The sequence below is a fragment of the Rhinatrema bivittatum genome, chromosome 4, assembly GCF_901001135.1.
Source record: "Rhinatrema bivittatum chromosome 4, aRhiBiv1.1, whole genome shotgun sequence".
Taxonomy (NCBI): Eukaryota; Metazoa; Chordata; class Amphibia; order Gymnophiona; family Rhinatrematidae; genus Rhinatrema; species Rhinatrema bivittatum.
This window is the reverse complement of record NC_042618.1, coordinates 207,979,610-207,993,726: the sequence shown is the minus strand read 5'-3', so window position 1 is coordinate 207,993,726 and position 14,117 is coordinate 207,979,610. Positions and strand designations below refer to the sequence as shown.

The 14,117-nt window shown below is 49.2% G+C and overlaps 1 protein-coding gene across 5 annotated transcripts in view; it reads right to left on the bottom strand.

Annotated features, from left to right (window-relative positions):
* The window catches only part of RBM6 (RNA binding motif protein 6), a 483,691-nt gene that overhangs the window by 368,124 nt on the left and 101,450 nt on the right, over window positions 1–14,117 (bottom strand). For all 5 annotated transcript variants that reach the window (XM_029599637.1, XM_029599633.1, XM_029599634.1 and 2 more), the window contains exon 4: window positions 8,428–8,517. In XM_029599637.1, coding sequence (XP_029455497.1) covers window positions 8,428–8,517 — 90 coding nt within the window. The remainder of the gene's footprint in view (window positions 1–8,427; window positions 8,518–14,117) is intronic.

The window sequence follows — 14,117 nt, the reverse complement described above, 5'->3', positions numbered from 1 at the left end:
GCGAGCCACGGGCAGATTTTTAATTTTTAATTTTTTTTAATTGTTGGGGCCTCCGACTTAATATCGCTATGATATTAAGTCGGAGGGTGTACAGAAAAGCAGTTTTTTCTGCTTTTCTGACACTTTCCCGGTGCCAGCCGAAATTAACTCCTGCCTTTGGGCCATCTTGTGCTCCTACCATGTGACAGGGGCCAACCAATGGCACCGGTAGCCCCTGTGACATAGTAAGGGCAAAGGCTATCAGCGCCATTTTGAATACTGGCAGCCGACAGCCCGAGTGCAGGAGATCGCTCCGGACCCCCGCTGGACCACCAGGGACTTTTGGCAAGTCTTTGGGGGGGGGGGGTTGTTGTTAATTAAGTTTAAAGGGTTGGGATGGGGAATGGGGACAAAAAAAAAACCAAAACATTGGTTGTAGTTAGATTTTATTTTTATTTTTTTTAAATATTCGCTCCATGACAGGCACAGACACCCCCCCCCACACACACACTTTTGGGGGGAAAAAGTGCGTCTTATGGAGCGAAGAGTACGGTAATTCATATATATGAAACCTGGGCACTTTTCAGGTTACCAGTAAGTCCTGGGTATTTAGTGACAGTGTCAGAGTAGGATGGATATTAAGAGGTCCATGCAGATTCAGCCCCTATTTCTGTGGGGTTTGCCATGCCACTGGTAATGCTATATAACAGCTCCCCAGCTGCTCAGGCAGCAGTCCTTTGGGTTTAGTACAGAGTACAGAAGGTAGAGAGGAGTTATATTTTTACTTTACAGATCCAGCTGCTTGGTGGTCTCGGCCAGGGTCAGGAGGGAGTTTTCCTTTCCAGTCCTCTCTCTGGCTGGTTTGGGCATTTGCCCTATGGATCATTTTTTGGAACTTTTAACCTTTAAGTATTGGGGCTTTTCTGGAACTGGTTCAGCTCCCTGCTCAGGGAATGGGAAACCCTGGGCAGGGCAGGGCAGGGAAGACCTGCCCTCTGTTAGCCTCTGTGAGGAAGGAGGTGTCAGTGACCCGCTGTGAGCCACCCAGAGTTTTCCTGAGTTTGGTAAACCTAATTTCAAAATTCAGTTTGGAAGTTCTGACTGCCCTTCCTTCCTGCCAGGTGCATTAACAATCCTGCTCCAAGAGATCCCTCCCATCAGGGACCCGAAAGAAAAAAAAATCAAGGACTACAACAGTAACCAAGGCTAATCCAACAAACTGAGTGAAGGCAAAGCCTACTATTCAAGAAGTAACCCAACTGGTGCGTCCAAATCCTGGGGGGAGAGAAAGGTTTCTCTCTCTGTGCAGACACTGCAACAAAATATCCTTGCCAGTTGAGCAGAACCATCCCTTCCATCAAAAGGACACCCTGCCCGACTTCCGGGAGATGACGTCACCGGGGAGGATGGCCGCAACTTGAGCTCCGCGGTCCCTCGCTGGCCTCCCCCTCATCGCTCCATGCTGTGGTGGCGATTTTTAGGGCTTTCAGCTCGGCAGGACTTTTGAAGCTGCTCGGCCCACAACAATGCGATTTCGGTGCCTGGGGGCGGCGGAAGGCAGCGGCTACGGCCGGGAACAGCAAGTGGCGCGGCACACCCAAGATGGCGGCCAGCCCACCGAAGTACCCCTTTTTGCCGTGATCTTGGGAGAGCAATTCGGTGTCCCATCTCAGCAGACCTCCTGGCAGCATAGTGTCGGTCCCAATGCACCAGGCGAGCGGCGGAGAGCCGAGAGACGAGCGGAGCAGCACGAAGGGAGCAAGCAGGGCCAAAATGGCGACCGCCCCCGTAAGTCCCAGCTACTAAGCTGGGACTTACAGCTTCTTTCCAGGTTGGCAGAAATAGGCATCACAGACACTGCTCTATCTTGGTTCTCATCGTATCTTACCCACAGAGAATACTTTGTACAAGTTGATAAGTGTACCTCCACATACATCCCTCTGACACAAGGCATCCCCCAAGGCTCCTCCTTATCCTCTACGCTTTTCAATATTTATCTTCTCCCCCTTTGCCATCTTCTTTCCGACCTAGGTCTGAAATTCTTCCTGTATGCAGATGATGTGCAAATTCTAATCCCCATTCAAACTACACTTAAGGCTTCCCTGCAATACTGGGAATCCTGCCTCTCTACTATTAATTCCCTTCTATCCAACCTCCACCTTGCACTCAACGCAGCGAAAACCGAAATCCTTGTCATCTCCAACCAATCTGAGTACACCACTCTCCCCACAGCTTCTACCCCTACCCTTTCCATCTCTCCCACACCCCCCGTAAGAGACTTAGGAGTCATTTTAGACCAACACCTCAACTTTAAACCACATATCAAGGCCCTCATAAAAGGAGGTTTCTACAAACTTCACGTGCTTAAAAAACTAAAACCACTCCTCCATGCCCAAGATTTTTGCTTAGTCCTACAGTCGACAATCCTTTCCAAACTGGACTACTGCAACTCCCTGCTGTTAGGCCTCCCCGCAGCCACTATTAAACCCCTACAAATTCTACAGAATGCCATGGCAAGAATTACCACCAATACCCGTAAGACAGAACACATAACCCCCATTCTAAAGGAGTTGCACTGGCTACCGATCCCATACCGTATTCAATACAAAACTCTTACCATCTTGCATAACGCCCTACATAAAAACAATTCTGCTTGGCTCAAGGACATGCCACGTTTCCGGACCTCTAATCGACCCACCAGAAATGCCCTTGCAGGGACTTTGCACACCCCATCCCTCAAAACAGCACACCTCTCCAATACCAGAGAGAGAGCTTTCACTATCGCTGGCCCCATCCTCTGGAATTTACTTCCTCATTTACGAATTGAGACCTCCATACATACTTTCAAAAAAGGCATTAAGACCTGGCTTTTTAGACAAGCTTACCCTGACGCCAATCAAACATAGCACCCCCCCCTACATCTACCACTGCCATCCTCCCCATCGCCTCTTCCACCCCCTCTCTGTTGAACTGCACCGCCTTTCTACCCCCACTCCTTTATCTTCTCCTTTTCACTGCTCCCCCTCCCCTCTCACTCTGTCCTCCATAAGGACATGTAACTCAGTGTAAATAATGTAAATAAGTGCTCCGCTGTATGCTTTTAATCAAGTGATCAGTAACAGTTCTCTATGTATTAACTGTTCAATAATTGTTTTTTTGCTGCTATCCTCCTCCGGTCCTATCTTTCTCTCTGCCCTATAGCCCCCTGCCCTATTTCTCACCCTTTCTTGCCTGCTCCATCTATCTCCCCCCCCCCCCCCCCGTTCTTTGTAATCTCCTGCCTGCCTCAATTTTTTGTAAACCGGCGTGATGTGCTCCACGAACGTCAGTATAGTAAAAGTTCATAAATAAATAAATAAATAAATAAAGTGTGGGCCTATTTCTGGGGGACCGTGATAAGGGACTCGCTGCTGTTAATTTGGAGAGTCTCTAGCACCATTCTCCCCTCTCTCTGCGACTGGGGAGGAGGGGGTCTGATTGGCCCCTCCCTTGTGGCTGAGCCCCGGGAGGGTCGGGACTCGCCTTTAGGGTACCGGACCTGCCAACACCGACGAGACTGTGTCGCCCATCAGGGACCTGCGGCCTCTGCCTCGGATAGCCCGCTCAACATCTCTGTCCCGGGAATAGTTTCGCAGGCGGGCCAGGCGCCCTGTGCTTTGGCTCCCTGCCTGAGGACCCCAACCATTCCTACGTGGAATAGGCGATGCGCCAGAGGAGCGCGCATAAAAGTGCTGTCTACCATCCCCAACCTACTGCCACTAAGACGGCGGAGGCCCCTCCGGGTGCAAAGGTCCTGGACTCTCTTTCAGCAGATGCCCTCCACCACTCCTCTCAGAGCGTAACGGCGGCCTTGGATCTGCGCCTTACCAAAATACAGGCCTCTATGGACGACATCAAATCAGCCCTAGAAGGACAAACTAAACAATTGGACGAAGCGGAACATGTTTTACCGGATCACGGAGATCGACTCGGGGAGTTCGAGCGGCACGTGGAAGCACTGCAGGCCACTCGGCGGGAGCTGTTGGCGAAGATCGAGGACTTAGAAGACAGGAGCTGGCGCAATAATATCCGTATTATTGGCTTGCCTGAGTCTGTTAAGGAAGGTGAGCTGCCTGCTCTGGTGGAAACCTGGCTACCGGCGAAGATGGGATTGGACTTCTCTATGACCCCGCTGATTTGTGAACGAGTCCACCGCATAGAAGTGCTGCGGGACGGGGCCATGAGGCCTCGCCCGGTGCTAGCGATGATACTGAACTGGGCACACAAAACTAAAGTAATACGGGCATTTAAACGGCAAGCAGGAGTGAAATATCAAGGTCAAAAGCTTCTTCTATTCAACGACTTCTCGGAAGGAGGAGGAGCATCAGTGCGTTTAAACACAATCTTTTTCTTCGAGCCGTGGTGACGTGAGTCTCACCAAGGCCCTGCCGATCTGCCTGTCGCAGCGCCGCATGAGCCTCCCTGCGCCCGGGGGCATTGGCTCCCCTCGGGATACCACTGCTTGCAGCGCCCCAGGCTCAGGCCTAGTGCTTCCACCGGCCCTGCCCGTAGGTTTCTCTTTGGGCCGCAGCGCCAGCAGACCCTCTTCTTGTCTTTGGCCGGGAAGTTTTAAAAAAAAAAAAAAATCACGCGATGGGAGCGACCGGTCCACCGGGGGAAGCCCGATCCCCCGATAGGCCAATCCGCCCCTGGTCACTCCCTTCACAACTTCTATAATGAAATGCTGGATCTCTGTTCTCTAGCCGCTGCCTTAAATCATTCAGTCATTGTGGTCCTCCCGAAGCCGGGCAAAGACCTGCTGGAAGTTGGTTTGTACTGGCCAATTTCTCTTTTAAATGTAGACATTAAGATCTTAGCGGCTATTTTGGCTGCACGCCTGAGTGGTTTTCTCCCTCTTCTCATTCATGGGGACCAAACGGGGTTTGTGCAGGGGCACCAGGGAGTACGGAACATACGACGCTTGATCGCGTCTTAGTTATCCCTCCAGAGAAGAGGCGGTGATACTCCGTTTAGACGCGGAAAAGGCGTTTGACTCCCTGTCGTGGGAGTACTTATTTTGGGCGCTGCAACAGTATGGAATCTCGGAGGCGTTTTTGCAGTGGCTTAGGTTACTGTATAGTAATCCTGGTGCTAGTGTCCTGGTGAATGGGGCTCTGACTCCCTCGTTTGCGCTGCATTGTGGGGTCTAGCAGGGCTGCCCTCTTTCCCCACTGCTTTTCATCATGGCTATTGAAGCTTTAGCTATTCGCCTACAGGGGGACCGCCAGGTGTGGGGTATTAGTGTTGACAGTCACCCTCTTAAGATAGCGATGTTCGCGGACGACCTCTTGCTTTTTGTGGGGCGTCCCCGGCAGAGCATACCTATAATCATTGACTGGTTCGGCCAATTTCAGCAGGTGGCAGGTCTCAAAATCAACTTTTCCAAGTCGGAGGCGCTGGCTTTGGAACCTCGGCTGCAACACACGTGGGACGGCCACTTTCCATTGATAAGCTGAAATATCTGGGGATATGGGTCCCTCGAAATCTGACTTGCCTCTATGATCTCAATGTGCGCCCGGTACTAGACAGGATGCAGGCGCAATTGGAAGGCTGGGGCTCTTTACCGTTGTCCTTATCTGGGAGGTGTGCTCTGATCAAAATGGTCATTGCTCCTAAAATAATTTATGTTTTGCATATGATCCCTTGCCGGCTGAAGGCTGGGGATCTCAGGCGGCTGTGTGCCATGATTCAAAAATTCTTATGGAAGGGGAGGAAAGCACGCCTCAGCTATTCCACGCTGGCATGTCCTAGGGAGCGGGGTGGTTATGGCTTGCCCGATTTTCGGCTTTATAATGCCGCCTGCTAATTGCGCTTTGTGGGGGAGTGGCTCACTGACACCTATCACTATTGTGAACCTGGTTTGTTATGTTGTATGACTAATACCCGGTCTCCCCTGAGTCTTCTCCTCCAGACGAACGAGAGAGCATGGCAAGTGCTGTCACATCCCTGCATTCGAACTTGGCGATGGTTACGCTTGCAGGGAGGTCGGGAGGGGATAACTTCAAAGTTGATACCATTTTTGGGGAATGTGGGGTTCGTGCCAGGTAGGGATTGTAGTGCCCTCTTCCAGTTGTGGGCCCACAAGGGAGTGAAGTATGCTTTCCACTGTTATGACCATGATCAGCATGCCCTGCTAGACTTTGCTACTTTGGCTGCTAATTATCAGCTCCTTAACAGGCATTTTTTTGCCTATTTACAAGCAAGACACTATTTGACCTCATTTCAGTGGACACCAGAGGCCAGGATGGCAGAGTCGGCATTTGCTACCAAAGTGTTTGACACGGCTCTCCTTACCAAGACTATATCTGGATGGGTCAAACTGGGCCAGGCCTTGCAAGCGGAGAACCAGCTGGATCACCTGGCGGCCAAATGGTCTACGGAGCTCGCCATGCCCCTTATGGCTAAATACATGGAGCAGTGTTTTACAGCGGTGCACAGGCAGATCCCAGATATCGGTCTTCAGGAAGTACAGTTTAAAATCTTGCACCATATTTATTGTGCTGATGTCCGTCGTTTCCAGATGGGGTGTACGGATTCTTCTCTTTGTATAAAGTGCGGGATCAAGGAGGGCACGCTTCTGCACCGCCTTTTTCACTGCCAGACCTTGACCGGTTTTTGGAGATCAGTAGCGGATGTCATCTTGCAGTGTACCGCTGTCTCGCTGCCTGACACTGGCCAGTTTCTGCTGTCTAGTCCGCAGGCCTGCTCCACTGAGATCTCTTGCTCAAAAGACAAATTCAGTAGAGTGGTCGTCCTTTTGGCGTGCCACTCGATTCTCTCAGACTGGGCGGCCCTGGATGCGTCCCCATCTGTTCTGGCCTGAGCCCACCGACTGGCCTCGTTTCTTCAACTTGAACACTTAGACTTTGTACTGGGCAAGCGGAAGTCTGACAAACAGTACCCGGCCTGCTGGCAGGCCTGTGTCCTCTTGTTGCCAGCAGCGGTTGAAAATGGGCTCCATGCCGGTGGCTATGAGTCTGACTGGCATAATCCCGGGTCTCAGTAGGGGGGGATGGGGTGGTGTGTGGAGGTACGAATGGAGTGCGGTGCGTGTGGGGATGAGTGGGTTGAAAGTGCCAAAGTATGGTGAGGAAAGGGTTGATGGGGGGAAAATGGCAATAAGATGGGATGGAGACATGATGGAGGCTTCAGCTGTTATTGTTTTGCATAATTGTGCACTGTACTGGGGGAAAATGGCAATAAGATGGGATGGAGACATGATGGAGGCTTCAGCTGTTATTGTTTTGCATAATTGTGCACTGTACTGGTTTCTAAGTATACTGGTTGTGCCTGCTGCAGTGCGGGAGTTACTGCCTGTTCATGTTTTATCCCAATAAAAATTATTTTGAGGGAAAAAAAAAAAAAAAACGAACACCCTGCCCACCTGGGGACCCTATTTTTCCAAGCCCTGGAGGGTAGGATTTCCCCTGGCTGGCATTTGACCTTCCTGCACAGATTGAGGGAAAAAATGTAACAAGACAAATCATTGTGCTGTTGCAATTAAGGGGCGGATTTTCAGAGCCCTGCTCGCCTAAATCCGCCAGACCCGCCCCCAGGTCCCGTCCCGGCACCCTAGCGGCCCGCTGGCGCGCGGGGATTTACATCTCCCTCCGGGAGGCGTAAATCCCCCAACAAAGGTAAGGGGGGGGGTTTAGACAGGGCCGGGCGGGTGGGTTAGGTAGGGGAAGGGAGGGGAAGGTGAGGGGAGGGCAAAAGAAAGTTCCCTCCGAGGCCGCTCCGATTTTGGAGCGGCCTCGGAGGGAACGGGGGTAGGCTGCGCGGCTCGGCGCGCGCCGGCTATACGGAATTGATAGCCTTGCGCGCGCCGATCCAGGATTTTAGCGGCTACGCGCGTATCTACTAAAATCCCGCGTACTTTTGCTTGCGCCTGATGCGCCAGCAAAAGTACGCCAAATCGCGCGGTTTGAAAATCTACCCCTAAGAGCGTGCCAATTTCATTGTTTTAAGAAGTAGAAATTCCTTTGCACACTAATACAGTGACTCCAGTCTTTCTTTAGCGCACCCAGCATACTAAGGGGCAGACATACATTAGTTGCCCCAGGGGAAGAATAAAAAGATACATGGGAGCCACCCTTAGCATTTGGGGTCCTGGTAATCATCTCTCCCCCCCCCCCTAATTCGACCAAGAACCCAGGTTCTGGAAGGAAGAATCAGTGATCGAGCTAGCCTGGGAAGGTTCTTATCTCCATGAAAATAATTACTTTTATAGCCTCATTGAACAGCAACCTGCACCCGAAGCTGGGGTTACATATACATACATCTTGGCATTTTCTAGGACAATTCACAGTAATTCAGCTTCTCCCTGCTCACCCTGTATTTCAGCAGCTATTGTTTCACTGCATGCTATAGTTTGCATCAAAAATTAAAAGGAACAATTAGTAAGCCCACCTCTTCCTTTGTTGCAGTTGCTGGCACTCCCTCTAATTTGATGAATTTGCTAGCATTCTCATCACTGGAACCTGTCCTATAATCTTGGTCCTAGAGGTAAGAACAAAACATAACACAAGGTTAATTGGAAAAATACAACAGAATTTTGCCATGTAGTCACTATAATGGAATCGTGTTTCAGATTATAAACAATAAGACAAGACATCATACAGTGCATTACATTACAGTCTTAACAGGACAATATATGATGTTTTACAGTACATTCACTATAATGGAGATTCCAGCTAATGCTTTCTACGAGGGCTGTAAAATCCTGAACAGCCGGGCACCCACTGGAAGGAGAAGCAGTCATCAAAGGGGACCAGGCTGGAGAGAAACATGGCAGCCACTGTTAACAACAGGGCCCAGGCCAAGAAGACACACTGCAGACTCAGTGCTCTCCTATTGCTGAGCCATCTAGGAGGGGAGGGACTAAAACAACGGCACATTTTGTTTTCAAAAAAAGATGGTAACTTCTCTCCCTGTCCAACAACCTCTTTTCTCTTCCCAGACAATCACATCCTCCTGAATACCTGTTATTCTTGATACTTAAAGTTCCTAAGACAACTCTACTACTACTGCTGCTACTGCTACTACTACATGCAGCATTGTACATATACATTAAAATAGAGACAGTCCCTGCTACAATCTACAATGGAGCTTACAATCTATTTGAGACTCACAGACGAGAGACAGAATTTCTAGCAATAATTTAAGTATTACATTTAAAAACCTATAATGTAAAATAGTCAAGATCATGCAGAGTCAGGGTTTCTGGAGTAAAAGGCAATCTCAAAGTGGTAGGTCTTTAAGTGGGAAGTGAATAAGGCCAGGGATGGTGCAGAACACACCAACCTGGAACTGGAAAGAAGCAGCGATGTAAGTGCTGCGATCATTAGACCCGCCCCCCCCCGATGACATCACTAACATCGGACAGTTAAGACAGCCTCAACACCAGGCGTCGCATGCCGAAGGGGCGCGACAAAGGGGCTCTCCCCTTTGTGCAAACCTTTGTGTATATGTAAAAATTTATTTTTATGTTTCCTTTGTTAACTAAGCTGTTTCATTGTATTCGACTAAGGAATTTTTTCCTGCTTTTTCTGTTTCACTGTAAACCGGCATGATTTGCATTTAATGCAAGAATGTCGGTATATAAAAGTTAAAAATAAATAAATAAATAACTCAAGGAGGCCATTCCAAGCACATGGTGCCAGAAGACAGAAAACGAGGAGTCTGAAGTTAACAATGAAGAGAAGGGCACAGATGAGAGTGGCTTGCCTGATGGAGGTCACAAGGAGAAACATAGAGGGAGTTAAGAGAAGAAAGGTAACATGGTGTTGCAGAGTGAATGCCCTTGCAAATAAGAATAGAACTTAATGAGGAAACAGATATAAGTCAATGTAGAGCCATGAGAAAAAAAGGTAACAAGGTTGTAACGATGCTGGAGAAAGTTAAGACAAACAGCTCAATTTTTTGCATAGACTTAGCAGAGGAATATGGTACAGCAGCAGACCTGTGAAAAGGATGCAATAGTCCAAGAGAAGGGAGATAAAAGAGTGGATAGGCCATCCCAAGTTTGCAGGCTGAGGGGATGGAGAAGACGACTGTTATCCACCTGATGTGTGCTGATTGGTCCTTAGTCTCAGTGAAACACTTTAACATGTCACATATGAAGTCATTCCTGTACTCCTGGGGTTTTTTTATTTTTGATCAAAAGCAGTTTTGAAATTACTAACATTATAGTCTCAGCCTTGCACTTGTTTTTACTACACAAAAGACTCCATAAATTAGTTAGATGCTGAAATACAAGGCTTTAGAACATTTTAAACTGACAGGAGGATAGTTTACATTGCATCTAAGATTATAGAAGCATATCTAGAACAAGGATGAGGCCAACTGACATTCCATCTATGACTATAGAAAATATTCTTAAAACAAGCACAAGTTGCTAATGCTGCCAAATTCCAAGAAAACATTTACATATGAGATAAGGATTAATTAACTTGGAGAAGAAAAGCAAATTACCATATAGTCATTCAGATTATTTGTTTATAATGGAAAGCCAAACATAGAAATTTTGACAATTATGTAACCTACAGGTCGATACTGTAAGGCCGCGGTAGAAACAGTGCGGCAGTGTCAGGCGCACCCTTCCTCCCCGCACGCACAGTTCTCTTGACCTAGCGCCTGATACTCTCTTCTAATCGCATGCAAATGCATGCCGCGGCTGTAAAGCGTTAGGGAAGGGTTATGCCCGCGTAACCCATTTTACTGTATAGGCGCTTAATACAGCACCTATACAGTAACCTGGGTGCGCTGGTACCTGTCATTTCAAATGACAGGCACCAGGAAGTGTAAAAAACAAAATTTTTAAATACCTGTCGGAGGGCCGCCTGGATGAATGCGCGCCTGTGCGACCCCTGCGATTCGGTGCTCAAGGCAGACACATGCCGTGACGTCACGCCTTGAGCGCCGATTCGCAGGGGTCGCACAGGCGCGCATTCATTCACTGCCGGTGGGGGCTGCCGGAGAGGCAGCCCCCACCGGCAGTGAATGAATTCATTCATCCAGGCGGCGAAAGCAGCCGGCTCCTCCGCCTGGATGAATGAATGCGGGCCTGTGCGACCCCTGCGATTCGGCGCGCATAGTAGCAAGTGTTTTGATTTTATTACTATTGACTGCAGTTTCAATAACTTTCTTCCCCGACCATTCGTTCTTTCGCTCTGTAGACAAATCAATCTCCCCGAACAGCTGCAAGCCAGCGATGCTCCCCCTCGGTCCTGCACGCCAGCCCGCGGCTCTCAGGCTCTTTCGCTCCCCCTCCGTCCGGGCCGCCGAAAGAGGAGATGACCTGCTCAGCCGGACCGCCTGGTAAAAGGACCGGGAGCGACTGCAGCTGAGCTGCCCGATGGGAACTTTTAGTGCCGACGACCTGGTGGCGCGGGAACTTGTCTCGCGGGCGGGCGAAAGGCACAGGCGTTCTGCTAGGCAAACCTGCCCGGATCAGGGGGGGGAAGCAGAACAAGCTAGGGAGGACCGGAGAGCGGGTGGCAGGGCTCTTGTGGACAGGGCAAGCAGGAGGAAGCGATGGCAGCCGAGAGAGGACCGGAAAGGTGCAGTGAATGGATTCATTCATCCAGGCGGCGAAAGCAGCCGGCTCCTCTGCCTGGATGAATGAATGCGCGCCTGTGCGACCCCTGCGATTCGGTGCTCAAGGCAGTCACATGCCGTGACATCACGCCTTGAGCGCCAAATCGCAGGGGTCGCACAGGCGCGCATTCATTCATCCAGGCGGAGGAGCCGGCTGCTTTCGCCGCCTGGATGAATGAATTCATTCACTGCCAGTGGGGGCTGCCTCCAGCCCCCACCGGCAGTGAATGAATGCGCACCTGTGCAACCCCTGCGATTCGGCGCTCAAGGCGTGATGTCACGGCATGTGACTGCCTTGAGCACCGAATCGCAGGGGTCGCACAGGCGCGCATTCATTCACTCATCCAGGCGGATGAATGCGCGTCTGTGCGACCCGGCCTAGATTTAACACGCGACCACCCGCCCCCCGGCCGTCTGAAACTAACGCGCGTCCGCCCGCCCACGGCCTAGATTTAACACGAGACCACCGGCCCCCCGGATCCCGCCGCCGGTCGTCTGAAACTAACGAGAGTCCACCCGCCCCCAGCCGCCGCCTGGACCCACGCGGCCCTCCGACAGGTATTTAAAATTTTTTTTTTTTTTTCTGACAGGTTTTATGTGTCCCACAGCATTACATTTTCTCGATCATCTCTGTATCGCTTTTTTTTTTTATTGTGTTTTATTGTTTTTGAGTATCTTAAGGGGTGTCAATGGATTTGTTACTAGACTCACAGTCCTAACTCCTACTAGGGGGAGGCGGTAAACTAACACGTTAAGGCCGCGGCAAAACAGCGGGTTACTAAGGAGATAATCTGAGCGCGCGTTACGGTATCAGAGGGGAATAGCTAATTCCTTCATTATACAGCATTATACAGCTAATTCGTTCATTTACATGCCGCGTGCGGAAAGGGTTATGCGTCTGTTTTAAGAAGCGCTAAGGACGCGTGAAACTGGAGACTGTATCGCTGAATCGCCTTACGCGCCCGAATTGTGCGCTCCGAGCACGTTACAGACGGGCAATCTTCGACCGAACGATACTGTATCGACCTGCTAGTTTAGGGGTTGGATGTGTTATCATAAAATCATTTGAGAGGGAATTTATGCTAGTTTCTTGCCCGACACTCTTCCTCTCCATAAGGTACCTTATTATTTAATGTCTAAGATTTATATTGTATTATAGCACTTAATAAAAACTTTTTCTCTACAGCTAGTGGCTTTAAGCATTCTTATTTTCAATAAATCAGAACACATCAACATAGAATAATGTGGAAGAGGGAAGAAAATTTGTGAGGAAATATAAATTTAATCTTACACATGTTAAGTTTAAGGTGATGGAGATGCAGGAGGCTATGTTAGACAAACAAGTCAACTGGAATTTGGACCATACATCCACCGTCCAATTGCATAACCAGAGGCAGCACCTAGCCAATTCTGGACACCATATTCCTAGCTGCCATATGCAGCAAATCATGCAAGGCATCAGCAATAAAAGCTACACCAACTTCCACACATTCTGCCTCCTTCTCTGAAAGAACTTCCCTAGAATCAACCATTGGAATCTGCTGTACCAGCATAAATATGCTTGGGCCATAAAACTACTATACAGACACCCGAAGGGCTAGATCTGAAACTTCAAAAATTCTTTTGAGATGAATTTCCATAATCCTATCCTGACAGTCTTTAAGAGTCCCACATCCTTCCACCGGAATAGTGGTTTTTCTTAGTAACTGCTGATACCAAGGCATCCACCCTGGGCATCTTCAATAATTCCAAAGCATCTTCTGGAAGATGATAAAACTTAACTATGGCTCTGCCTACTTCAGGCGAGCCTAGGAGTATCCCATTCCACAAAGCTTTAACAGTGGGATAAAATGGAAAGATCTTAGCAGGATCCCTAAAAACTTTCCAACATAGGATCCTCCTCCTTCCTGCTCCAGCTGAACTCTGGTTTCCTTAATGCCTAGTTCAGTGGTCCCCAAACTTGTCCTGGAGGGCCACCAGCCAGTCAGGTTTTTGGGATATCCACAATGAATATGCATGAGAGACAATTTGCATGTTATGGAGGCAGTGCATGCAAATTTTCTCTCACGCATATTCACTGAGGATATCCCAAAAACCCGACTGGCTGGTGGCCCTCCAGGACAGGTTTGGGGACCACTGGCCTAGTTCCACAAGAACCTACATCAACACCATGAGCAGTTTGTCCCTTTTAAAAATACATACCACCTTTGGATCATCTCTTAGTGATGGGGATCTCTCCCACCTCCAGAGTATCCCTATCCCCATTTCCATCCTCTAGAAAATCTACAGGGGGCCCTCATGCAAATCTTCCTCAGAGAGCACAGATTCCAAATCAAAATCAGAATCAGCTTCCAGCCTCCTATTCTTGGGATGGGACGGAGGTACATAACTCTCCAAAAGAGCTCATTAAGACCAGATCCATTGGAACCAGCATTTTTCTTCATTAAATATGCCTTATGCATAAGAAGTACAAATTCATGAGAAAAAGGACCTGTAGCATC